The sequence below is a fragment of the Amia ocellicauda genome, chromosome 4 (genome assembly GCF_036373705.1).
Source record: "Amia ocellicauda isolate fAmiCal2 chromosome 4, fAmiCal2.hap1, whole genome shotgun sequence".
NCBI lineage: Eukaryota > Metazoa > Chordata > Actinopteri > Amiiformes > Amiidae > Amia > Amia ocellicauda.
This window is the reverse complement of record NC_089853.1, coordinates 9,740,792-9,766,583: the sequence shown is the minus strand read 5'-3', so window position 1 is coordinate 9,766,583 and position 25,792 is coordinate 9,740,792. Positions and strand designations below refer to the sequence as shown.

The following is a 25,792-nucleotide window of genomic DNA, read 5'->3' as shown; positions in this document are numbered from 1 at the left end:
AAACTTGCCAAACATGGATTTTACAGGACCACAGGGGATGCTGGAAAGATTTACAAAGACTTCCAAAACTGAAAAATACTTATTCTGGTCTATCGGAAACTTGTGTTTGAATTGAAAATATTGTATTATATAGTGTAAATAATATTAATACTGATCTTTATTACTAATAATAACAACAACAATAATAATAATCATACTAATGAATACACATTTTCTACAATTTGTCCAACTGAACAGAATTTGTGAAAGTAATCTGGCATTAAAAGGTACAATAGTACAACAATAGTTTCATGCTGGGAAATTATTTCTGAAACTGGGAATAGACATCCAAACAGGTGTCCCCCATGCCTAAATGTAGTGTCTTGTGAGCGTACTGGAGCTGGCTTTTTATTCATTAAAAGACAGTCCCCAGAACCATTTTGGGTCCTTTGGATAATAGAAAGGATCCCCTTTAAACCTACAATAGTTTCATGCTGGGGAGCTATTTGTGGGGCTGGGAATAGACAGCCAAACTAGTGTCCCCAATGCCACCAGTTTGTGTGTTAGATTGGGTTGTTAGCTTTCCAAGGGTTGCTTTCCAATATTGAAAAGAAAGTCACCACAACCATTTTAGGTCCAATTGATAGAAGAAAGGTGTCCCCTTCTTCAGTAAAATTGTGTTATCCTGGGGAACTATTTATTTGAATTGGTATTTCTCACCCACATTGTTGTCCCCTATGCCACACATTTGTGTTTTAAATTGCATTAGGGGTCCTCTGCCTCCACCTCTGCAACTTAAGGTAGTTTCAAGTAACATACCCCTGAAAGTATGCAGAAAACCCCCAAGGCCACAGATGAGGAGAAGGTTCTCGTGAAGCTGAAAAGACTGTGCAGAGCTGTATTGAACTGAAATGTAGGTATACAAGGGAAATATCTATTGGCTTGGGTTGTCAACTTTCCAAGTGTTCGTATTCCTTCGGTTCGGTTCGGTTCGTTGCCACAACGTTATGTGTTAGCAGGGATGGACTTCAGACTGATTTATTCCTTATGATCCTTCCATTCTATGCGTTTAACACTGATACCCAAAGCTTTCTAAAGATGTTTAACAAGCAAAAATTACAACAGGCCACCGGACACCACACCCTCCGAATCAAATTAGCAAAAGTGAATAGGCCTAATTCTGTTGTGGTATTACAGTTATTGCTGTGTACACCTGAAACGTAGGCTGTGTTAATTTTTCAGAGCATAATGTGTTCATGTTATCCGGAGCGCAAACACTCTTTTGTTGTTGTTTCAATCCAATGTATTGATTTGTCACATATGCAATATTTAATGGTAGTATAGCTTTTAGAGTTGAAACTGTTCATCTTTGCCTTTTTCAGAGAGACACATAATGTATTGTTCTGAGTGAAACGCTCTTTTGTTGCTTCAATCTAATTAATTCTCTACAAACGCAATATACTATAGTTGTGTGTTTGATAATACAATTTGATGTACAGTAAAATAGTAGGCCCTACTTTGTTGTGCGTTGTGTGTAGGTGGTGTATGTGTGTGTGTTGGGGGATCATAGTCTGACTGTCCCGAATTTCACCCTATTGAATCTGTCACCCTATTTAAAAGCAGAGCAAAGGTACTTTGTACACACAAGTATTTTTACACAGTTTATATAAAGCATTCCAAAACCCATATTTTCCCCTCATCAAAAATCATTCATTACACCCAGTCTGCAGTGGCTTACTGTGGCTCAGCGGGATCTCAAGCAGCAGTTCCATGTAAACGAGAATAAACAAATGCATTAAAAACTAACATGGTTGCCACCAAATTATAAAAATAATTTGTTCCACAGAAAGCCTTCCATTATCAGTTAGGATTGTTTCTACTATTCATTAGTTTAGGTAGTTGTGAGCAGATTTCAATCAATTAATATTAACTCGATTCAAAAAGAGTCGAGTTCTTAAAATAAACGCGGGTCGAGGTTGGTAGAGTGGGTGTCGTGGGTGGAAGTTTCATTACGTGCTAAGCAGCACTTAAACACAGTACACGGTAAGATGCAATATTAGGTGAAATTCAAGGGGAAAAGGGAAATGGTGTTTAACTTGGTTAGTGAAGTGGTATGATCATTTCAACTTTTGACTCGTTATCGTTCCGGTAAATCACTGTGTGTGGGTTGGACTTTGCAACCTGTCTAGACAGCTTTCTAATAAATCCAACCAGGGAATTGTGCTGCTTTACTGGTAAGAGTATTCCTATTCAATGTCTATTATACACAGGAAAGCTGATCATTTTATATATACATATAGTCTATATGTGTTGTATAGATGTGTGTGTGTAACACGAAGGTCGGGGCAATGTGTTCGACACACACATTCTCACAGACTCTTCACGATAAAACAGTATTAGGAAAACACAGGTTAACTTCTTTATTTTAAAATCACAATAATGCAAGAACTGGGTATGGGTATGTATCCAAAAGGAATAGCAAAATAGATATTTACATACCAAATCAATATCACACACACAACCTCACACAGTAGAATTATGAGCTCAGAAAAAACATGCAGAACACAGATGATCCAGTGGTTAGTACGCAGCTCCCGTAGTAAACTAGTCCGCAAGTTAAATACCATTGCAACGAACTTGGTGGCTAAAGTTATTCCCAGTTGCGGACTAAACAAGGTCTCCATTGCAACCAGCCTCAAAATCACTGCTGCTGCCTCCAGAGGAGCCGAAGTCCGGGCATTGACTACTTTTGTAACTGAACTACTCACGCCTCGATTCATAACCATTGATCGTTTTGTTTTACATATTACATAGTTACGTTTTTGACATTGACAAAATGTAATTTATTAATAATGTTCTGGCGTACACTGGTGAAATTAACACCACAGCTAACAAAAAAAAAAAAAAAAAAACATAAAATAATAACCAGTGTACACATTGTCGGTTGAAAGGTTTTATTAAATACTATGAAATAACTGAGAATATATTGAAAGCTCTACATGAATTATTACCCAGCTGGAATTGAAATGCAACATTATATTAATAATATAGAGTTATAATACGATTGTGCTGTATGTAGCCTAAGTCGACTTAGTATTAGTATTAGTATTAGTATTAGTATTAGTATATGCCAATATCAAGGAGCGGTGTTGGGCTGCGGTGTGAGAGGCGCCGGGTCCGAACCTCAGCGTGTGCATCACACATATTTTCGTTTTGGGAAATAAAGTGCAATTGGAAATGAAATTAAGCTTTAGCTATATATTTTTTGCCATATATGTCTTGAGTATATATATATATATATATATATATATATATATATATATATATATATATATATATATACACCGATCAGCCATAACATTATGACCACTGACAGGTGAAGTGAATAACACTGATAATCTCGATATCATGGCACCTGTCAGTGGGTGGGATATATTAGGCAGCAAGTGAACATTTTGTCCTCAAAGTTGATGTGTTAGAAGCAGGAAAAATGGGCAAGTGTAAGGATCTGAGCGACTTTGACAAGGGCCAAATTGTGATGACTAGACGACTGGGTCAGAGCATCTCCAAAACTGCAGCTCTTGTGGGGTGTTCCCGGTCTGCAGTGGTCAGTACCTATCAAAAGTGGTCCAAGGAAGGAAAAGCGGTGAACCAGCAACAGGGTCATGGGCGGCCAAGGCTCATTGATGCATGTGGGGAGCGAAGGTTGGCCCGTGTGGTCCGATCCAACAGACGAGCTACTGTAGCTCAAATTGCTGAAAAAGTGAATGCTGGTTCTGATAGAAAGGTGTTTAGTTTGTTGCGTATGGGGCTGCGTAGCCGCAGACCAGTCAGGGTGCCCATGCTGACCCCTGTCCACTGCTGAAAGCGCCTACAATGGGCACGTGAGCATCAGAACTGTACCACGGAGCAATGGAAGAAGGTGGCCTGGTCTAATGAATCACGTTTTCTTTTCCATCACGTGGATGGTCGGGTGTGTGTGTCTCGCTTACCTGGAGAACACATGGCACCAGGATGCACTATGTGAAGAAGGCAAGCCGGCAGAGGCAGTGTGATGCTTTGGGCAATGTTCTGCTGGGAAACCTTGGGTCCTGCCATTCATGTGGATGTTACTTTGACACGTACCATCTATCTAAGCATTGTTGCAGACCATGTACAGTATAATAAAAATGTGTTACTTGTGTGTGTATATGTATTGTGACAGCTTGAGAGGAGTGGTACACGAAAAGGGAGGGGGTACTTTAGGGTGAAATCTCCACGTCACGCACCTGTCCAGCTGGTGAAATTACACACCTGTCCTGCATTGAGCACCCACCACACTCACAGCACAACCCAACCGACAGTCCAGGCAGGGTACCTGTGGGGAAAGCACAGAGTGAGAGCAGAGAGAAACTGAATTAAGGGAGAAAGATTGATTGATCGATCAATCACACGGCACACTACCTACCTTTGACTAACAGCCTTACGTGGAAAATGAAGCCGGGACGGACATTGATAACTACACTGTTACATCCTCCAAAACAACCCAAACCAGACACAGCTCACCCCCCACGTCGTGCCAAAGTATATGTATATTTGTGTTCTTTCTCTGTATTTATGATTATTAATTAAAGAAACAAAACAAAACAAAAAACATCGTTGACAAGCCATTTCTTGTTTCTGAATGCTTCCAGAGTACCTGAGAGACCTGACCTCCTGAAATGAAAATCCCTGTGGTTGATTTTGGAGCCTATAGGCTGGGGAGAGAAGAGGTTCCTAATGACAAACTGAGAACCATGATCAAAGAGATGAATAAAGCCTTCACTGAGATTGGCTTTGTGTACTTGGAAAACACTGGGATTGAGCCAGAAGAGGTGAGGAAGAAACAGGTGCAAATTAAATAGTGCATACCATCTGCGGGTTAGTTTGAGTGTGTTTGAATGAAAGTTACAATTTCATTTAAGTAGTGGTGGTAACCATTTGACTATTGTGTATCTTGTAGGTTGGCTGGAACCATTACCAGATGCTGTTTTAAAACAAGAGCATAGTACCTCATGCAAAGCTTTTTAAAGTTGCTTGATGTCTTCAAACATTTATTAAAATATTGCAGAATTGAAAGTAGGCAGACATGGGAAATGCACCAGTCTACATAATAACAATACTTTTGGTAAGCAGCATTTGATATTTTGTCCTTATTTTTTTTAGGTGAAATCAGTGCTTGACATCTCCAAAAAATTATTTCTTCTGCCAGAAGACATTAAAAAGCAGTTCACTCGGTCCAGTCAACCCAGTGTCCCAAACCATGGCTGGGTTTCTGTTGAGACTGAAAGGTATGGTGACATTAAGATACCAATTAAACTCAAGATACGAATAAGGGCACCTAGTCTGAACAGAAACTATATTGAAGAGAATCTTATTCTGTTGTCTGTTAGACCTTGAAGCACACAGGCTGCTCACAGTGTATTCAGTGTTTCTCTCTTTCTCTTGTAAATGTAATAACGTGAAATAGCAGACTTGTCACTGGTTTTGCTACATAAAATATATTGACTTGGTGTTGAAAACTCAATTAAAAGTTCACAGTGTCACACAGTTCCACTTGAAGCCTGATTAAACCCTATGTGTTCATGATGTTTTCACTTTAAGAAACCTTAGCACCTAATGTTCCCTTTTATTTTTCAGGTTAAATCCACTTTGCCCAGGAGACCTCAAAGAAGCGTTCAATATTGTTTCCATACAGCCTGACATAGTAACTACCCTATCTTATTATTTTACCTATGTGGCTATTGTTTCTTTTAGAAGAAACCTATTTTATATATTTATGCATTTGTTTTTCACTGAACATCAACAGATGTGGCCCTCTGAAGAGGTGCTTGCTGGTTTTCGGAGGATTATGGAGTCGTTCTTCACCAGATGTGAGCAGCTGTCCCTGAGGATACTCCGAGTGATGGCCTTGATCCTGGGTTTGGACAGTGACTACTTTGTGAATGCACACAAATGGATGAATGGTATGTAGAACCATTCTGCAGAGTAGATTGTCATAATATTTTTTCTAGGTTCCTTATAACGTGTATCACAACATCCAAAAAGAGGAGAAAAAACGTATTGTGAGAACAATCATAATTGCTCTTTTTCAGTACAGAGGTTGAGTATGAAATAATCTTAATCTGCTGTGTCAAGAAATAAATTGTAAATAATAATGTAAGCTGTAAGTTAATCATCTTTGCATGACATCTACTGTTGTGGTTCTTTTTTAACTCAATGTTTAGGTTAGTCTTTTGCTGAGCAACAATGAGGTTGATTGTGGGATTTAACCATTAACCAATCTGAACTAAATAATGCAGTACTTTGTCCACTGTATAAATAAATTATTGATGGATCCTCATTGACTCCAGTGCTGACAAGATAAGTATGTAGCTGTTTAAAGCCACCTCCGTTTAAAGTAAATTTCCCATTACCACAGATGTCTTGAGCATAAAAGTTCTTCAGAATTACTACTGGTACTGAAGGGGGCTTGTGTTGCTTCAGATGCATTTCCTTCAAAAGTGAACCCACTTAGTAAAGACAGAGGGTTATAGAACATTATGCTCAGTACCAGCAGAGACCATGTTCTGTCAGTAGCTCAGTGTGTGTGTGTCAGTCAGTGGTGGGGGGTGTGGTTACTCTTTAAGATCTTTAAGGTAAACCTCACTGAGCAAGTTTTCTGAAGAACCACCTGTGCTTGCTCTCTCAGTGTATAATGACAATGTTGTTTCTCACAGGTGATAAAAATGCCACCACTCTCAGGACCCTGTACTACCCCCCAGTGGACATGTCCTCAGTGAAAGAGGGACAGATCCGGTGTGGAGAGCATTCAGACTATGGATCTATTACCCTGGTGTTTCAAAGTAGTGAGGGCGGACTACAGGTATCGGTCAGATGTTGTGTTTCTTGGCTTGTGCCGGCCATTCTGAGTTCATCATTTCCAAAGTAATTTTTAATTGGGTTGGAAAAAAAAAATTTGAACATAAAATACAAGGACTGAAAAAACGTAATTGCCACATTCTATTAGGTTTCACATGCCAAAGCTACATCGACTCTAAGGAGATTGTTTGTTTATAACAGGTAATGAACAGATCAGGAGAGTACATATCAGCACCTCATATTCCTGGCACCGTCCTGATCAACATTGCTGACCTGATGCAGAGATGGACAAGCAATCTCTTTGTTTCTGCGGTAAGATCCAGAGATTGCAATTCACTGATTTTAGTTAAACTGTTAAAGGATGGTAGTAAATCATATTGTTATTGTCATACGGAGATATACGTGTATGTCTCGGGTGAAATCAGTTCAAAATATATCCAGTACCTGTAACCCTCAGCCTTCTTCTCATCATTTAGTCTCAAAACAGTTTATAAAGGAAGAAAGCTGTAATATGTGTTGCTTTAAAATGACTAGATGCTTGTAACTGAAAAAACAAATGAGAGAAACTATGGCTTAAATTAATCTTAAATGTAAAACATTATAGTTGTTTGGCTTGATTTTTTTTTTTTATATATATATAGAAGCACAGAGTATTACTGCCTCCTGCTGATGACAAGAACACAAGGCAGTCGGTGGCCTTCTTTGTGCACCCTGATGATGATGCAATCATATCTTGCTGTGACAACTCAAACAAGTACCCTCCAATCAAAGCGCTGGACTACCTCAATGAGTGTTTTTATGCATCTTATGGAAAGCGGGATTAGGAAACAGTGTAAGTCTACCACTGGCTAGTGATTTTCAGCTCCATACATCACACCAGTAATATATGGGTCTTGATCATGTTTGTCACTGGTTGAACACGTTTAGGGGCAATTCCAACATTATGTATTTGTTACCTTATTCAAAGCCTCCTTTAATAATTAACTAAATATGATCGATTACTTAGATAATGTGCTTTCTGAACTCTGTCATGTTCAAATATCAAGGTTCAAAGTTTCACCATTCATTCTTTATTATCCAAATAAACTTATGTTATTATAGTCATGACATAAATGGACAAGCATTGCTAAATCATTGCTAAATTGCTAAATCCCAAAATCATAATAAGTAATATATCAGATTTTTTATATTTTCATAATTACCTCGAAGTGGCACGTTATGCATGTCACACCGCCTGAACTGTATTGAAAAAATGTACTTGCATATTATTTTCAAAAACACTTTAAATTGATATCTGTTATTGGAAGCTTGACTGCAAGAGCAATTTGAACAAAAAAACAATAACAAATGATGAGAGTTTTTATAATAACCAGGAATCACACCACTCTAGTCAATTTCATTTAAGCAAGTTAAAAAAAGATAATTGGTGTAAATGAACAAAAACTTTCAAAACAGATGCATTTTACGCAACACTGCTGTTCCTTGTTTAGCTTCAAAGCTAACAAAACTTTTTAAACTTATTCAGCCAGGAATTTTTCACTGCAGTCTTATCTGTGTTGGTTATCAACAACTGGAATAAGTTTCCTGACAGCCTGCTCAGTTCCAATACAGCCTTTGTCTTCCTTTGCTGACAAGACATTTACAAATCCAAAAATTGTTCTAAATGACTAAATTTCACAGAGGTGTTTACAAAAGAAAAAACAGATAACATGCCACAGGTTAACAACCAGCCCAGTCAAACTCTAAGAGAGATCAGGATAAATGAGGAGGAGGTACTAAAGGGACTAGCAGAATTTAAAACTAACAAATCAGATGGTATATTCCCAACAGTACTTGGGGACATTATTTATAGACCATTAATTAAAATATTCCAAATGACAACAGGGGATGTGCCAACTGACTGGAAGATGGTAAATGTCATACCAATCCACAACAAAGGGGACAAAACTGAGCCAGGAAATAACAGACCAATCAGTCTCAACTGCATTATTTGTAAAATGTTGGAAAAAATGAAAATGATTCGACAGAAAATCGAAGAGTATCTTAATGAAAACCATATTCTTGGAGATAGTCAACATGGATTTAGATGAGGCAGATCATGTCTTACTAATTTATTAGAATTTATTGAACATGCAACTGCAGCTGTGGATCATGTGAAAGCATATGATATGATATACTTAGATTTTCAAAAAGCTTTTGATAAGGTTCCACACCAAAGACTGGTCCTCAAATTGGAAGCTGTAGGCATTCAGGGTATTGTAAGTAGATGGATTATGAACTGGTTGATGTATAGGAAACAGAGGGTGTCGATTAGAGGAGTTGCCTTTAACTAGAGTGAGGTTGTTAGTGGAGTTCCACTGGGATCAGTACTAGGGCCTTGCTTTTTCTAATCTACCATAAAACTTCCAATACTTGCCGGGTTTCAAATAGCAGCTGGTCTCCAAGAATTGCTGGGTTGATTTGCATAATCATGTAAACAAAAGCCGGTCTCTAATAAATGTCGAGTTACACGTCTTTCTTGTTTTCAGTAAATGTATATACCTTATATTAAAAAAACACCATCACTTGTGTTTTTATTAATGTATTTCTCACTTAACTATATATACACTACCATTCAAAAGTTTGGGGTCACTTAGAAATGTCCTTGTTTTTGAAAGAAAAGCATATTTTGTGTTCGTTAAAATAACATCAAATTGATCAGAAATACAGTGTAGACATTATTAATGTTGTAAATGACTATTGTAGCTGGAAACAGCTGATTTGTAATGGAATATCTACATAGTGTACACAGGCCCATTATCGGCAGCCATCAGTCCTGTGTTCCAATGGCACATTGTGTTTGCCAATCTAGGTTTATCATTTTAAAAGGCTTTAGAAAACACTTTTGCATTTATGTTAGCACCGCTGCAAACTGTTGTGCTGATTAAAGAAGCAATAAAAGGCCTTCTTTAGACTAGTTGAGTATCTGGAGCATCAACAATTGTGGGTTAGATTACAGGCTCAAAATGGCCAGAAACAAATAACTTTCTTCTGAAACTCATCAGTCTATTCTTGTTCTGAGAAATGAAGGCTACTCCATGCGAGAAATTGCCAAGAAACTGAAGATCTCATACAACACTGTGTATTACTCCCTTCACAGAACAGCGCAAACTGGCTCTAACCGGAATTGAAAGAGGAGTGGGAGGCCCCGGTGCACAACTGAGCAAGAGGACAAAAACATTAGAGTGTCTAGTTTGAGAAACAGACGCCTCACAGGTCCTCAACTGGCAGCTTCATTAAATAGTACCTGCAAAACACCAGTCTCAACGTCATCAGTGAAGAGGCGACTCCAGGATGCTGCCCTTCTAGGCAGAGTTGCAAAGAAAAAGCCATATCTCAGACTGGCCAATAAAAATAAAAGATTAAGATGGGCAAAAAAACACAGACACTGGACAGAGGAAGATTGGAAAAAGTGTTATGGACAGACAAATCTAACTTTGAGGTGTTCGGATCACAAAGAAGAACATTCGTGAGATGCAAACCAAATGAAAAGATGCTGGAGGAGTGCTTGACGCCATCTGTCAAGCATGGTGGAGGCAATGTGATGGTCTGGGGGTGCTTTGATGGTGATAAAGTGGGAGATTTGTAAAGGGTAAAAGGGATCTTGAAGAAGGAAGGCTATCACTCCATTTTGCAATGCCATGCCATACCCTGTGGACGGCGCTTGATTGGAGCCAATTTCCTCCTACAACAGGACAGTGACCCAAAGCACAGCTCCAAACTATGCACGAGCTATTTAGGGAAGAAGCAGTCAGCTGGTATTCTATCTATAATGGAGTGGCCAGCACAGTCACCGGATCTCAACCCTACTGAGCTGTAAATGCATCACGTTATATGCATATTGTTTTGGAGTGCTGTTTAATACAAATACTAATTTTAACGTATGCCTATTTGTATAGTTACAATTATTAATATATATTGTTATTTTACAGCTGTTTTACCAACTACATAACAACAGGACATTTACTTATTTAATTGCAGATTCTGAAGATGTCAGCCCCATTTAAAAAAAAAAAAAAAAGAAAAACTAAGTTCAAAGAGAGGACCTTTACGTTGAAGTGTTGGAACTGCAGAAGGGAAATATTTTGTTGTAAAGGGAAAAACTTGATCTAGAAATGAAAATGTTAAAGTTAAAAATGGCAAGATTCGATTAAAAGGGGAAGGAGAAAAGTATTATCGTAATTTATTGAGTTGTTGGTTTTTAATACAGTTGTCATTGTTTATAATAGATACTAGATAATAGATTTGAATTTATATTGTCATAGTTCACCTAAAGTATTAATACAGTTTTTATTAATTAAATTAAACATTTCAGTATCAAATTAGTTGCTACTATTATTAGTTAAACTTCCATTACTTGGTATGTATGCCCTTTCATATAAAACATCTAAATTACCTGGCATATGTGCTGCCATGTTGGTTTCAGTTTCTATAGCAAAATATACATTTTTTCCCCATTTAAGCCTGGTGTAGGGTAGGCTTAAAACATTAATTACATTTAATACCAAACTGATTTTTTGTTGTTGTTGTTGTTGTTGATTTTTTGTGTGCAACAGGGCTATTTATTTTGGGCTTAAATTTAAGTCTAAGACCTAACAAATTGTTTTAAAACCATGTAAGACCTTTTGTGCAACTGGTCCCTGGGCTCCGCACTTCAAGAAAGATATCGCTGCTCTAGAGGCAGTTCAGAGGAGAGCAACCAGACTTATTCCAGGTCTGAAGGGAAAGTCCTACTGAGAGACTGAGGACCTGAACCTTTTCACCCTGGAACAGAGGAGACTACATGGGGACTTGATTCAAGTCTTCAAAATCATGAAAGGCATCGACCACATCAATCCAGAGGAGCAGTGTCACTGAACTGTCATTCTTAAGGGGCAGCAGGTCGAGCTGTTTAGCAGCTTTTTCTCCACACAAAAAAATGCATCATCCGTGAGCCGCTGTACATTTACTTGGTTGTGTAATATGTTATTAAGAAGGAATGGAAAGAAAAATGCCGCTGAGAAACGAACTTGTCTTCTTTTTAGGTTTGTTACCATTCGTTTAACATATACTATTATAAAAGTTTCACCTATTAAAACGTTTCCAGTTAAATACCGTATTGCCGCAGGGAAATGGAGTTCACTCCATGTGTTCCGTCTTTTTAAAAGTACGCATGCGCAACATTGCGTAGCTTCTATGAGACGGAACCGGAAATAGGTGTGGGAACTAGGAAGCAATGGATTTAATGAAAACAATGGCTCCACCCCTAAATACACCGACGAGAAAGAGACAAGGTGACAACCAAACAAAAGAAATTAAGCATGCAAAGGTGGATATTCACGAAAAGAGAAAAAGCAGATCTGCGACCACGCCAGAAACTGGGCAGGTGCGAGGAAGCCGCGGCCATGACAGGACCAGGAGCCAAACGCGCGGCAAAAATAAGCGAGACAGGTCCGTGCTCTGCGGGATGTAAATAAATGTGCACGTAAAGTGGTCCGATCGGTGAGAATGACCAAATAAACAAACAAAAACAAAAAATACAGAGATCGAGTTCTGTTTTGTTTATTGTACATGTGTATTTATTTTGACCCAGGGATAAGTGCAGTATAGGCCCACTACTGTGTTAACGGGAAGGCAATGCACATAGGGATAGAGTGACAGAAGGGCTAAAGGCAGTCAGTGACACATAGCAACTTTTCCAGGCAACCTTCTAACTTTTTGTTTGTTTAATTGTGTATGTATTATGTTTGATGTATGTTATTATTTGTGTTGAGTACCCTGTGAAGGCTATTTAGTGCCCTGTTATGTATCAGTGTTAAATGAAAACCTATCTGTTCATGTTTTCAGAGGAATGGTGAGACCCGACAATCGTGAAATTAAAATCCCTGTGGTTGATTTTGATGTCTATGGGTTGGGGGGAGATGAGGTTCCTGATGAGCAGCTGAGTAACATAGTCAAAGAAATGAACGAAGCCTTCACTGAGATTGGCTTTGTGTACTTGAAAAACACTGGCATTGACCAGGAACAGGTGAGCAGGAAACAGTACTAAAATATAGTTGCCAACATTAGTTACATGTTCCCCTACAAGTACACACAGAAGTATAGATGCAAATGTAATCATTCTTATTGTGTGGAGGCATGGTTTTAGAAAATGTACAATTTCTTCAGAGAGATCAGATGTCAGCCAATTTGTGGGTACTCTGCTTTATTTTCAGTGCTACAGCTTCCCAAAGGCTTCACAATTCTTTGAACTTTCATTAATTGTAGTCCAAATGTGTTAATATTGCCAATGCAAAGATTAAAAAAAAAAAAAAAAAAAAAATCATACTCCTGATCAGGGCCCCCAATGAAAGACATTTCTATATAAGTCTTAAAATATTAAAATTCAACAAGGTTTTTAATATAAAAACCAAGTAATTACATAATTATTCCACGTAAATGAATGAAAGGATAATAGTTTGATAGGAAGCAGTTAATATTTGTCCTTAATATTTCTAGGTCAATGAAGTAATGGAAATCTCCAAAGAATTCTTCCTTCTCCCAGAAGATATAAAGAAGAAGTTCAGTATATCAACTCAACCAAACTTCCCATATTTTGGTTGGGTTTCAGTTGAGACTGAAAGGTAATATCACATTAAAATTAACATACCAATCGTACTCAAGACTTAAGAATGCCACCTGCTTTAATAGTGCCGTGACTTTTCTCATGTTTTTTATGGCTCTCATTCAATTCTTAGTATTCATGATAGCCAACAAAACTTTAGGTTCTAGTTACCCAACAAATAAGTGATGCATTTTATTTTTCAGATTGAATCCTGATCGCCCTGGAGACCTGAAAGAAGTGTACGGTGTTACGACCTTACATCCTGACATAGTAACAGACTCATCTTATTATTTTAATCTTCTGGCTATTATTTCTATTACAAGAAACATTTTATTTATTTATTTAATTCATTTAGATTTCCCCCCAAAACAATTCAATAGGTGTGGCCCCCTGAAGACACGGTTGCTGGTTTCCAGAAGACTATGGAGTCGTTCTTCAACAGATGTGAGCAGCTGTCTCTGAGGATCCTCAGAGTCATGGCCTTGATCCTGGGTCTGGAAGGGAACTTCTTTCTGGACAAACACAATGAGATGAGTGGTATGTGGAGCCAGCCTGGTTCAATAAGTGTACCCATGTTTCTATGAAAAATATAACCATAGGCATTCTACCAATGTCCTTATATTTTATTTTTTACTCTCCTAGCCCTTCAACATGAATTGAAATGTGTTATGAGTAATTGAATGTAAAACTTCCTGTTATATCCCAGTATCCATGATTTGTGTAATAGTGTTTTGGTGAAGGTCAAAGATAATGCCAGAATGTTAATTTAACAGGATTGGGTTTTAATTTATGGAGAAGCACTTGGGCACTCTGAAATGTTGAAAAACCTTGGTTCGAGTTCATTATTCCAATTTACAGTGATGGTAAATTGTATCACCCTGTCCAATATTAAAGCAATATAATTGTTTTGTTCCATATGGATAGGAAGTCTTGCTCAGTGATGGTAGAATGCAGAGACCATTTTCTTTCAATAGCTCAGTCTGTACACCGACACAGCAACTCCACTGTGGCAAGGAGATGACAAAGACCGGGGGTGTCTGAGGGAGATGGAGGGGTGGGATGATTGCTCAATAAGATCTATAGTAAAAATTGGAGGTTAATTAGTTTTCTGAAGAGCCACCTGGGCTTGCTCTCTCACTGTCTAAAGACAGTGTTATTTCACACAGGTAATAAAAATGGCACCACCCTATCCACCCTGTACTACCCCTCAGTGGACATGTCCTCAGTGAAAGAGGGACAGATCCGGTGTGGAGAGCATTCGGACTATGGATCCATTACGCTGCTGTTTCAGAGTGACAAGAGTGGATTAGAGGTAACTGTCCAGCTTGGCCTGAGCCATTCGTGCTCCTGATTTCACTTCTGAGCACATTATGTTCAGGTTCAAATCAGGTCAGACAGCTGCTTTATTGGAATATTTTCATTTTTCAAGGTAATGATGCTTTCAGTCTAATACTGAGTTTTGCCCAAAATGATCTACATTTTGAATGAAGCATCTTTTATAAAGGAGCAAGAAAACAATAATAATCTCGGGGTCACTTACAAATCAGCTGTCAGAGATCCACAAACCAATGCTGTAGACCAGGGGTGCCCAACCAGTCGATCGCGAGATATTGTCCAATATGGAAAACCTATCGCAGTGGCAGAAACCGATCTTGTCTCTATACAGCAGTACTACTGAGGGAAACTTTGACAAGTTCATTGCACATACACTCCTGAGCATTGATTATCAGAGTAATGAAGTACCACTGGAAATGTCTTGCAGTACTTAATGTTGATTTTAGTACCCATCTACTTTTTAACAGGTAATGAACCAAGCAGGGGAGTACATATCAGCGCCTCCAATCCCTGGTGCCGTCCTGATTAACATTGCAGACCTGATGCAGAGATGGACTTGCGATCGCTTTGTCTCTGCGGTAAGATGCAATAGTTATGCAATGACTGTCAGAGCCACAGATCATTGTGCATGTAGAAGACATGATATGTATGTTTCCAGAGTTAAAGAAACCTATAGATATTAAGTGGTAAAATTAGTTTATTTATTTATGTTAAATGGTTCTGCATCCAGCATGAGTCTTCACTTTCTCACTGAGGCCCTGGGATCGGTGTGAATATTAAAATGCTCTAAATGATTAAATGTTTATAATTGGAGAGAGACACTTTTTAAAATTAACCTTAAACATTAAGACTGAAGTTTGGCTTGTTTTTATCTTTTAATAGAAGCACAGAGTAATACTGACCCCCCCTGGCGACAAGAGCACCAGACAGTCTCTGGCCTTCTTTGTGCACCCTGACGACAATGCAATGATATCTTCCTTTGATGGGTCAGACAAATACGCTCCAATCAACGCACTGGACTACCTTAATGAGCGTTTGAGTGATACTTTTTCAATGTAGTAGCAGGAAATAGAAAATAAAGTGGCATCTGTGTTGGGTTGCTTCAGCTTAGAGTCTTTCAGGTTCCTACTGTTCCATCTACCATAGAACAAGGTGTCTGTAGCTACATGTGGGAAAATACATCACTTTGCTTCTTGTATAACATAAGGAATACAGATGTTCGTAATACTGTACAAATTGTTGTGCTCAGAAACAGTTTCCAAGAATAGTTTGGTATTAATTATTTTGCACATTTTTCTGTAGTGCTGCACAAAAACTATATGATTTTGCCAAGACTAGTGCTATGGTAGACAGAGCAAAATGGGAAGAAATGGGGGCGACAGATTAATCTGGCAATAGAGATGGATAAACCCTGTATATGTGTTTCTGCTAACATTTTCTTAATGCTTTTTGCTTCAGTTGCCAAATTGTTCTGCTTTTTCAAGATCAAATATATCAAATAGATCGAATAGATCAAATATAAAAAAAGGCAGAATGTATTTTGCTCCTCTGCAGGAGAGAACATATTTATAATCTTTCAAACTATGACAAGCTTTAATGAAGGATTACAAAGGACAGGGAGTAAGTTTGAAAAATATGTATTTCATTTGGCTTTTTTTTTTTGGTCTCTATGCATTTCAGAATGTTTCAATAAATGTGCATAGATTTTTTACTTAGTAGGTGATGTCATTTTAAAGCACTAGAGGTTAGGATGCTGTAGTATTTGGAGAACCAAAAAGATTGACTGAGGAGACAAACCCAAAAGGTGTTAATTAAGAAACTAATACTTAAACTAAAACTAATCACCTAATCTTCAATAATCTTCCTGAGCAACATACCCCGAATCCGTCCCTTCCTCACCGACTACACGATTCAGCTGCTCGTCCAGTCACTGGTCCTCTCCCACCTGGAGTACTGCAACTCCCTCCTGGCCGGCCTGCCTGCAACTACTGCCCATGCGGCTCGTATGGTATTCTCCGCCCCGATAAGCACATGCTATTATTATTACTATTATTATTTATTTCTCATCAGACGCCCTTGTCCTTGACTTTTGTAAGTCGCCTTAGACAAGGCGACTCCACTGCTCCGCTCCGCTCCCTCCACTGGCTTCCGGTACTGGCACGCATTCAGTTCAAGACACTGACCCTCACTTGTAATTTGGTCATTCATTCTCCTGTAAGATTGCACTTATACAACATTTTGTAATATTTCTTGCTTTGCTTTACTAGTACGTGTATTGTTTATTTTAATTTCCCCTATGCTGCCTTTCCATCGGCCCTTGACTGTGACTTAACATCTTGTCTGCACTTATCAGCTTTTACAATCTAGGATGTAAGACATATCTTGTTTATTGTATATCTCGTACACACTTGTGTAAATTGGAATTTGCGAAATGTATTATGCACTGTATTATTGTTATTATTACTTTGTATTGCTCTTATATTTTGTAAGTTGCCCTGGACAAGGGCGTCTGCTAAGAAATAAATTAAAAAATAATAATACTAATACATAGTCATGACATAAAAATAAAACACATATAATTTTACTGTCCACTTTACTACCATCTCAACATGCATACAAATTGTAAATGAATACAAAACAAGTTCTAATGTGTCCTAAAGACTTGCTCTAAAGAAGACAACAGATATTCAGATTTTTTTTTTTTTTTTTTTTTTTTTTTTTTACTAGAATGAACCCTGTCTTCAGGTTGTGAAATATGACATCTATCTGTATATATATATATATGTGTATGTGTGTGTGTGTGTGTGTGTGTATATATATATACACACACACACATTTACACATTTATACATATGTATGTGTGTGTGTTCCATGGGCTATAGATGTGCTATAGACCAGTGGTGCCCAAATACAGTCCTGGAGAGAACGGATTTGGCACATGCGTACATTTCTTTAAACTGTGTTGTGTGTGGTTGTGAATGCAGATTTATTGTGGATTGAACAGGATAGCAGGTAGTTTACAGTTCTAAGGCAGACATGGGGTCAAATGTGCAACTGACAAACCGAGTTCATATAAATCATAGCCAACTCCCAATCTCATTTGATGTTTGAGTAGAAAATAATGTGTATTTTGTGTGAAGTCTTAAACAGGGTTGCTGTTGTGCATAGCCTAAGCCTAGCCATAGGATAATCGTTGCTTTCTCGATCCCTTTTTTAAGATTTCTTTGCAGTTCAACATATTCTTTGTATTTTGTTTAATCTCTATCCCTTTTGTATGCTCTATACAACATTTTCTTTCTCTTGATATTTTCTTGCATACCTCTATTAAACCATTTTGGCCCTCAATTTGCTAAATATTGGTATACATTTTTCCTGAGCCTCAAGTAGTATATTCTTAACATATAACCATCCGTTTTCAACCGAATCTGTATCCAGTGTGCTCCAGTCTACCTCTTCTAAATGACGCAGTCATTTACCATCTCAACCATTTCTATTTCTGCTTCTGTAGCCCCGACTGGGCTTTCCCAGTCTATGTTTGGGAAATTGAAATCCCGCATTATAACAGCCACATCCTTGCTACATGCAATCCTGATTACTATCCTTGCCTATATTCCATTAATGTTTTGAGAACAGTGATATATTTTTTTAAAGTGTAACAAAGGCTCAAATTATGAGAAGAAGGGTGCTGACAAATATTGCAGTACACATGTTGAAATATTTGGCATCACTCTAAGGGAAGACAGGGGATGCCAATTTGGCAACATGTATACTGAAATATTTGGCATCCCCTGTCTTCTCAAAGGGGGGTTGCATGATTTTCCCAGTTAATCAGTGATAGTTTGTTGTCTGGACCCCTGATCTACTGATTCAAGATCAGTCACTAACTGAATGCTTCCTGAGTACCTGAGAGACCTGACCTCCTGAAATGAAAATCCCTGTGGTTGATTTTGGAGCCTATAGGCTGGGGAGAGAAGAGGTTCCCGATGACAAACTGGGAACCATAATCAAAGAGATGAATAAAGCTTTCACTGAGATTGGCTTTGTGTACTTGGAAAACACTGGGATTGAGCCAGAAGAGGTGAGAAAGAAACGGGTGCAAATGAAATAGTGCATACCATCTGCGGGTTAGTTTGAGTGTGTTTGAGTAGTGGTGGTAAACAAATGGTGTTTTAAAACCAGAGCATAGTACCTAATGAAAGCTTTTAACAATTGCATGATGTCTTCAGACAATAACAAATTGGTGTACATAAACTAATAATTGCAGAACTATTCCAAATTACTTATTGAACATAGGCAGCCAGACACAGCAAATGCATCAGTCTAAATAACAATATTTTTGTTAAGCAGCATTTGATATTCAACCTTAATTTTCTTTAGGTGAAATCAATCCTTGACATCTCCAAAACTTTTTTTTTCCTGCCTGAAGACATTAAAAAGCAGTTCAATCGGTCCAATCAACCCAGTGTACCAAACCATGGCTGGGCTCCTGCTGAGACTGAAAGGTATGGTGACATTAAGATAAACATACCAATTGAACTCAAGATACGAAGAAGGCCACCAAGTCTGAACTGAACTACACTACCGGTCAAAAGTTTTTATTGAAATTTAAGCAGTTCAATTACAGTGAATAACCTGAAAGGTAAGCGGTGAACTGCCAGAGGTTAAAAAAAAGTTTAGGTTTCCAAAAACTTAGAAATAATGTACATTTCTGTACATGTACTATACTGTTAATACACCCTCATAAGCATTATTTGGCAGTGTTACGCGCAGCTCCTGTGCATGGAAGTTACACTGTATTCCTACAATGCGCACATCGTTTGAAAGCTTATTCTCTTGGCGTTTCATTCTCAGACACATCCGATTAATATTTTTCATATCGCCCACCGTCATTCAGAGCCTGGGGGGTAAAAACGCAGTCTGCTGGGGTCGGGGGGTGTCTTATTCAGACGGTCACAGAGCACTCACTTTCGATCGGATTTCTTTGCAAATAGGCTTGTTTTTTTTCAGAACAACCTAACGATTAATTATATTATGTGATGTTCTATGAAACACAGAGAAGTTCAGAACTAATTATGTAAAATTTTTGTGTATTAGTACACTGTAAACAGAGTTCTCCATCTTGACATTCTGAGCTCTGTACGGGTGTGTGTTGCTTCTACCAAAACGTGGATGGTCTTGTTTTGATCAGTAGACTGTCTGGTTCCAGAATATGTTATAATTGTCATTATTTTCTGTGACATTGTATTCCTACTCAGACCAAGCATCCCCCCACCCCCCCATTTCAGAATGCATAGATCTGGGATTAAAGAGAAGCACACAGACTTGGTGCCCTTTCAAGGGTACCAGAGGGGTTTGTCAGTTTAAGGGGTTAAATGTTGTTAAACAAAACGATTCCATTATTTATTTTTTATCTTCAATTGTTTATTTGTTATATCCTTTAATTTCAGAGCGCATTGAGACATTAAACTGCGTACATTTAATTAAAAACTGGAAAAATGGAGGGGTTTTAAACTTTTGACCGGTAGTGTATATATGTTGAATATGTTTTCACCTTAAGAAACCTTAGCAACTAATGTTCCCTTTTATTTTTCAGTTTAAATCCACTTCGACCAGGAGACCTCAAAGAATCGTTCAATATTGTTTCCATACAACCTGACATAGTAACTACCCTATCTTATTATTTTACCTATGTGGCTATTGTTTCTTTCAGAAGAAACCTATTTTATATATTTATGCATTTGTTTTTCACTGAACATCAACAGATGTGGCCCTCTGAAGAGGTGCTTGCTGGTTTTCGGAGGATTATGGAGTCGTTCTTCACCAGATGTGAGCAGCTGTCCCTGAGGATACTCCGAGTGATGGCCTTGATCCTGGGTTTGGACAGTGACTACTTTGTGAACGCACACAAACGGATGAACCGTATGTAGACGCATAGATTGTCATAATCATTTTTCTAGGTTCCTTTTAACTTGTATCACAACATCCACAACTAATGTAACAACAGAAAAAATATATGTGAGTATGAAATAAACTTAATTTGCTGTGTCAGTAAATAAGATAATAATGTAGTCTGGGTTGATATGTTTATTTGTCTTTCTGGTTTTTCAATTAGTTGTTTGCAATAATCTTTGCATGACATCTGCTATTGTGGTTCTGTGTTTAGATTTGTCTTTTGTTGAGCAACATTGAGGTTGATTATGTGATTTAACCATTAACCAATCTGACCTAAATCATGCAGTACTTTGTCCACTGTACAAATAAATCATTGATGGATCCTCATTGACTCCAGTGCTGACAAGATAAGTATGTAGCTGTTTAAAGCCACCTCCGTTTAAAGTAAATTTCCCATTACCACAGATGTCTTGAGCATAAAAGTTCTTCAGAATTACTACTGGTACTGAAGGAGGCTTGTGTTGCTTCAGATGCATTTCCTTCAAAAGTGAACCCACTTAGTAAAGACAGAGGGTTATAACAACATTATGCTCAGTACCAGCAGAGACCATGTTCTGTCAGTAGCTCAGTGTGTGTGTGTGTGTGTGTGTGTGTGAGAGAGAGAGAGAGAGAGAGAGAGAGAGAGAGAGAGAGTGAGTGAGAGTGAGAGTGAGAGAGAAGGGGGGGAGGGTGCGGTTACTTTATACAATCTACAGTAAGTGGAGGTAAACCTTGCTGATCAAGTTTTCTGAAGAACCACCTGTGCTTGCTCTCTCAGTGTATAATGACAATGCTGTTTCTCACAGGTGATAAAAATGCCACCACTCTCAGAACCCTGTACTACCCCCCAGTGGACATGTCCTCAGTGAAAGAGGGACAGATCCGGTGTGGAGAGCATTCAGACTATGGTACCATTACCTTGGTCTTTCAAAGCAGTGAGGGTGGACTAGAGGTATCGGTCAGCTGTTGTGTTTCTTGTCTTGTGCCGGCCATTCTGAGTACATCATTTCCAAATTATTTTCCAATAATTGGAAATAGTTATACTATTAGTTATACTATTAATAGTTATACTACTATACTAATAGTAATACTGGATATAGTTATCAAATCCAAAGGTAGTTCAAATACTTTCAAAATATTTGAAAGTCAGGTTTGCTGCCAAAAAAAAACGAGACGTACAAGCCCAATCCCAAATACTGAATAGATGATGGTAAACATGATGAGAACATGGGAAAAACACACCCATTTACACATTTAAGCATTCCTCCAGCATGATTACTGTTACATTATTACTTTATTAATGTTAATGTTGAGGAAATGAAAACCTGATTGCATGCCTGCATTGTATAGTGAAGGACACTTCTTAAATTTGTCCTTGGCTCAGAACAATAGATAGTACTTAAATGGTAGTGGAGATGCCTCCTGAAGTGTTATATTGAGCATGGTATCATTCTACTTGTTTTTAACAGGTAATGAACAGATCAGGAGAGTACATATCAGTGCCTCATATTCCTGGCACCATCCTGATTAACATTGCCGACCTGATGCAGAGATGGACGAGTGATTACTTTGTCTCCGCGGTAAGCAATAGAGCTGTAATGACTATCAGAGCCACAGAACACAGTGCATGTAGAAAACATGAGAGTTGATCTGTCCAGAGATACAGCAATAGGTTTTGTTTTTTTCACTGACATCCATTAAACTGTTAAATGATGGTAGTAAATCATGTTGTTAATGAAGAGACTGAGAGCAGACTTTTTTATATATGTCACCTTTAGGTGCAACATGTTTACTCCTTGGAATACAAGTTATTTAAACAGAAAATTAAGCTTCTCGGAATATCCTTGGTGCAGCTCATGGTGTCTGCTTTCCAGTGTACATAAATGAGCTAAACTGTTACCGGAAAAGGTGCAGAATCATGACTGCTGAAAGTTAACTATGCTAAAAGTTAGTAAACATGGAGAAATGTATGTCTTGGGTGAAATCAGTTCTAAATGTATTGAGTACCTGTAACCCTCAGCTCTCTTGTCATTCAGTCTCAAACCAGTTTAAAAAAGCATGAAAGCTGTAACCTGTGCTGCTGTTAAAATACTTGTAATTGAAACACAAATCAAAGAGACAGACTATGACTTTAATTAATCTAAAACATTAGACTGAATAGTTTGGCTTTTTGTATATATATATATATAGAAGCACAGAGTATTACTGCCTCCTGCTGAGGACAAGAACCCAAGGCAGTCGGTGGCCTTCTTTGTGGACCCTGATGATGATGCAATCATATCTTGCTGTGACAACTCAAACAAGTACCCTCCAATCAAAACACTGGACTACATCAATGAGCGTTTTTTTGTTTCTTATGGAAAGCAGGATTAGGAAACTCTAAGGCTACATCTGGCTAGTGGTTTTCAGCTCCATGGGTCCATTCTTCGTACGTGGATAACTAGGGTAGGCTAAGTTTAAGGATAACTTGGCATAAACTCAGGATATTTGAGCAAATCTACAGTATGCAATGCTGTTTCGGAAATTGTAATGTATTATTCTTTTTAAGTACTGTGTAGATAATACACTATTTTGGTTAATTGCAGTTATAACATTTATTCAGCAGCAACACCCCTCCTTTATGCCCATAATTTAGTTGAATTATATCCCCTTTGCATTTTTGACGATAAGTGTTGATGTGGGAATAGAGTGTTGTTAAATTGTCAGAGGGATATTTTCATTTAAAAAATAAGTTTATTGCACCAAATGTATCAGGGATCAGCCTGAATAGAATTAAAAAATCAGATCTAGTTTAACACTATATGATTGAAACCTTGATATTCAAGTGTAGACACAACAACTAAATATCCCAGTTCAAAGTGTCCTTTCATATCCAAACGGGAACAGGCACTTATCTGTGATAAGCAAATTCTGTTTTAAGATAACGGGATAAATCAATTTAGCCTGACTTTGTTAAGCCACGTACGAAGAACGGACCGCATATTTCACACCAGTAATACATGGGACTGGATCATGTTGGTCATTAGTTGAACATGTTTAATCAAAAGGGTACCAATACTTGTACGAACAACCAAAAAGCATGACTTGGAAACAGCTTCATCTTCAAATTTAATCCAGTAAAGACATTGCTCCAAAGAGCAAGTAACATGTATAATATGGAGGGGGATGGAGGCTTGATCTGTAATTATTTTTTTAATACTTCCAGGGAACAAAGGTTAATTTAATTATCCCTCCCCCCAGAAAGCTACCCAACCACTGAGTAAAAGAGTAGAAGTCTCAAATACCTGTATTCATATAAATACAATACAATAGTACTGAACAGCAATGTTGATTTTGCAATGTTTGGGTTATCTTTGGTCACGCTAAGTGTCTCTATCCTGACCCTCTTTGTAGTATTAACTGTGTACAGATCTATGAAATGGTGATGGAAAGAGTACAAACAGGGAGAAGAGGTAGCAAGACAAGTCAAGACTATCATAGCCAAATCCAGACTCCAGAGCAAATGGGATGCAGTAGTATCATTGGCCATCTGGCCCTCACCTTTTGTCTGGGGTTCAGAGGCCAAAATGACTGACAGAAGGGTTCATATGAATGATCAATGCCTTTCTTTAATATGTATACCATTGCATTTAATATGATCAATGCTTTGTTGAATACATATAATCATTGCTTTTCTTGTGTGTGTGTGAGATTGATTCTGCTTACGTGTAATGAACGTCTTATTGTTTATTATATTGTGAGTTTTTACTAAGATCCCACCAAATACGGTTGGAACAAGACCTTGAAAACGGGTACTGAGCAACTTCTATATCTTTGGACAACATAAAGGTTTCTAGTATAAGACGTAAGCAAGTTGTGAAACTTTCCCAGGCCTTCAATATTATACAAAACCATGTAACTGTATTTTTGGCTGTTTTTGCTTCTGTATCACTGCTTGCTCCAATAGGAAGAGAGGGGACTGGCCCCTCCTTCTGTAGATCACCCCTTTTGGCGGGCAATATAACTGCTTGTAACCAGGGAATCAATAGGCCTTGCTGTCCAATTCAGACACAGGCTGATTGACAAATAAAGCTGATTGACTGAAACTCCTGTCCCAATAATGATTTCCAACACCTTTCCTGTCTCAAACAGCCTTCCATTTACTTGAGGCTGATCATATCTTACGCATACATTTTGGCACAGGTTGACTGATCTGCTTTTCCATTCATCCTGGATTTCCCATTATTAAGAAACAGAAATAATGACATGGTACTGCAGAGGTTGAGGTACAGTGCCCAGCAGATCACCTGCAGCTTGGTAATACACACCATTTCTGAACTGCACATCTATCACCCCAGAGCTGCACTAGACCAGTTGAATTGTTACCAGAGTTGTATCTTTTTTCACATTTACTGGAAAGCTACCAATGGTATTTGCTTCAGTGATTATATATTGAATATTTCTAGAATTCAATTTAATATTTGTAGATACATTTTACATTCCTAGATTTTTAAAGCTTATTTCTTATTTCTTATTTATTATTTCTCTCATTTCAAATATAGCTATCTTATCTCTAAGGCTCTGTATTCTGTTGTTTCACAACATCTTGTTGTTTAACAAAACTTGCTGAGTTGGCATCCTTGACCAAGAGGTTATTCATTCATAAAGTCTATGTAGTAAGTAATTTCAATGTCTCTTGTTAATTAGTTACAATTTGCTTAGTAAGCTTGTTTGCACCTATCAAGAAGGAAAGAACTATCTTCTCTGCCTTGAACACAACCCATAAAATACCAAATGTAACTTAGAATTGTTGAGACTGTCTGAGGAAACTTCTCAGGTCAGGCTCCCCTGCAGCTGCCAGAATAAAGAATCAACCTTCTACCACACACCGAGTCTCTTGCTATTTTCTGCAACTCTTTATATATATACACTGATCAGCCATAACATTATGACCACTGACAGGTGAAGTGAATAACACTGATAATCTCGTTATCATGGCACCTGTCAGTGGGTGGGATATATTAGGCAGCAAGTGAACATTTTGTCCTCAAAGTTGATGTGTTAGAA

General features: G+C 38.0%; 3 protein-coding genes across 4 annotated transcripts; all 3 read left to right on the top strand.

Annotated features, from left to right (window-relative positions):
• Positions 1 to 2,128: 2,128 nt before the first annotated feature.
• Positions 2,129 to 11,131, top strand: LOC136747763 (uncharacterized). Of its 2 annotated transcripts, XM_066700941.1 has the most exons (9): positions 2,129 to 2,213; positions 4,653 to 4,832; positions 5,164 to 5,288; positions 5,638 to 5,704; positions 5,807 to 5,963; positions 6,717 to 6,862; positions 7,060 to 7,170; positions 7,500 to 7,690; positions 10,879 to 11,131. In XM_066700941.1, the coding sequence occupies exons 2-8, from the start codon at positions 4,680 to 4,682 to the stop codon at positions 7,680 to 7,682; spliced, it is 942 nt and encodes a 313-aa protein (XP_066557038.1). In that variant the 5' UTR covers positions 2,129 to 2,213; positions 4,653 to 4,679; the 3' UTR covers positions 7,683 to 7,690; positions 10,879 to 11,131. The 2 variants fall into 2 exon arrangements, with proteins under 2 accessions (XP_066557038.1, XP_066557037.1); XM_066700940.1 differs by lacking the exon at positions 10,879 to 11,131 and having other exon boundaries at positions 7,500 to 9,372.
• Positions 11,132 to 12,081: 950 nt separating this feature from the next.
• Positions 12,082 to 15,920, top strand: LOC136747761 (uncharacterized). Its single transcript, XM_066700938.1, has 8 exons — positions 12,082 to 12,327; positions 12,724 to 12,904; positions 13,375 to 13,499; positions 13,684 to 13,750; positions 13,861 to 14,017; positions 14,647 to 14,792; positions 15,283 to 15,393; positions 15,698 to 15,920. The coding sequence occupies exons 1-8, from the start codon at positions 12,113 to 12,115 to the stop codon at positions 15,872 to 15,874; spliced, it is 1,179 nt and encodes a 392-aa protein (XP_066557035.1). The 5' UTR covers positions 12,082 to 12,112; the 3' UTR covers positions 15,875 to 15,920.
• A 1,946-nt stretch (positions 15,921 to 17,866) lies between these two features.
• Positions 17,867 to 24,831, top strand: LOC136747762 (uncharacterized). Its single transcript, XM_066700939.1, has 7 exons — positions 17,867 to 18,893; positions 19,193 to 19,317; positions 20,409 to 20,475; positions 20,578 to 20,734; positions 21,553 to 21,698; positions 22,216 to 22,326; positions 22,937 to 24,831. Exons 1-7 carry the CDS (start codon positions 18,741 to 18,743, stop codon positions 23,117 to 23,119), a joined length of 942 nt encoding a protein of 313 aa, XP_066557036.1. The 5' UTR covers positions 17,867 to 18,740; the 3' UTR covers positions 23,120 to 24,831.
• Positions 24,832 to 25,792: the final 961 nt, after the last annotated feature.

Excerpts from the sequence above, each read along its gene's own strand:
- LOC136747761 (XM_066700938.1), top strand. The coding sequence starts at position 12,113 with ATGGATTTAATGAAAACAATGGCTCCACCCCTAAATACACCGACGAGA. Across the intron at positions 12,328-12,723 it reads GGCAAAAATAAGCGAGACAG|AGGAATGGTGAGACCCGACA; the intron begins GTCCGTGCTCTG and ends TCATGTTTTCAG. Across the intron at positions 14,018-14,646 it reads CAAACACAATGAGATGAGTG|GTAATAAAAATGGCACCACC; the intron begins GTATGTGGAGCC and ends TATTTCACACAG.
- LOC136747762 (XM_066700939.1), top strand. The coding sequence starts at position 18,741 with ATGAAAATCCCTGTGGTTGATTTTGGAGCCTATAGGCTGGGGAGAGAA. Across the intron at positions 19,318-20,408 it reads GCTCCTGCTGAGACTGAAAG|TTTAAATCCACTTCGACCAG; the intron begins GTATGGTGACAT and ends TTTATTTTTCAG. Across the intron at positions 20,735-21,552 it reads CGCACACAAACGGATGAACC|GTGATAAAAATGCCACCACT; the intron begins GTATGTAGACGC and ends TGTTTCTCACAG.
- LOC136747763 (XM_066700941.1), top strand. The coding sequence starts at position 4,680 with ATGAAAATCCCTGTGGTTGATTTTGGAGCCTATAGGCTGGGGAGAGAA. Across the intron at positions 5,705-5,806 it reads TTTCCATACAGCCTGACATA|ATGTGGCCCTCTGAAGAGGT; the intron begins GTAACTACCCTA and ends GAACATCAACAG. Across the intron at positions 6,863-7,059 it reads GTAGTGAGGGCGGACTACAG|GTAATGAACAGATCAGGAGA; the intron begins GTATCGGTCAGA and ends TGTTTATAACAG.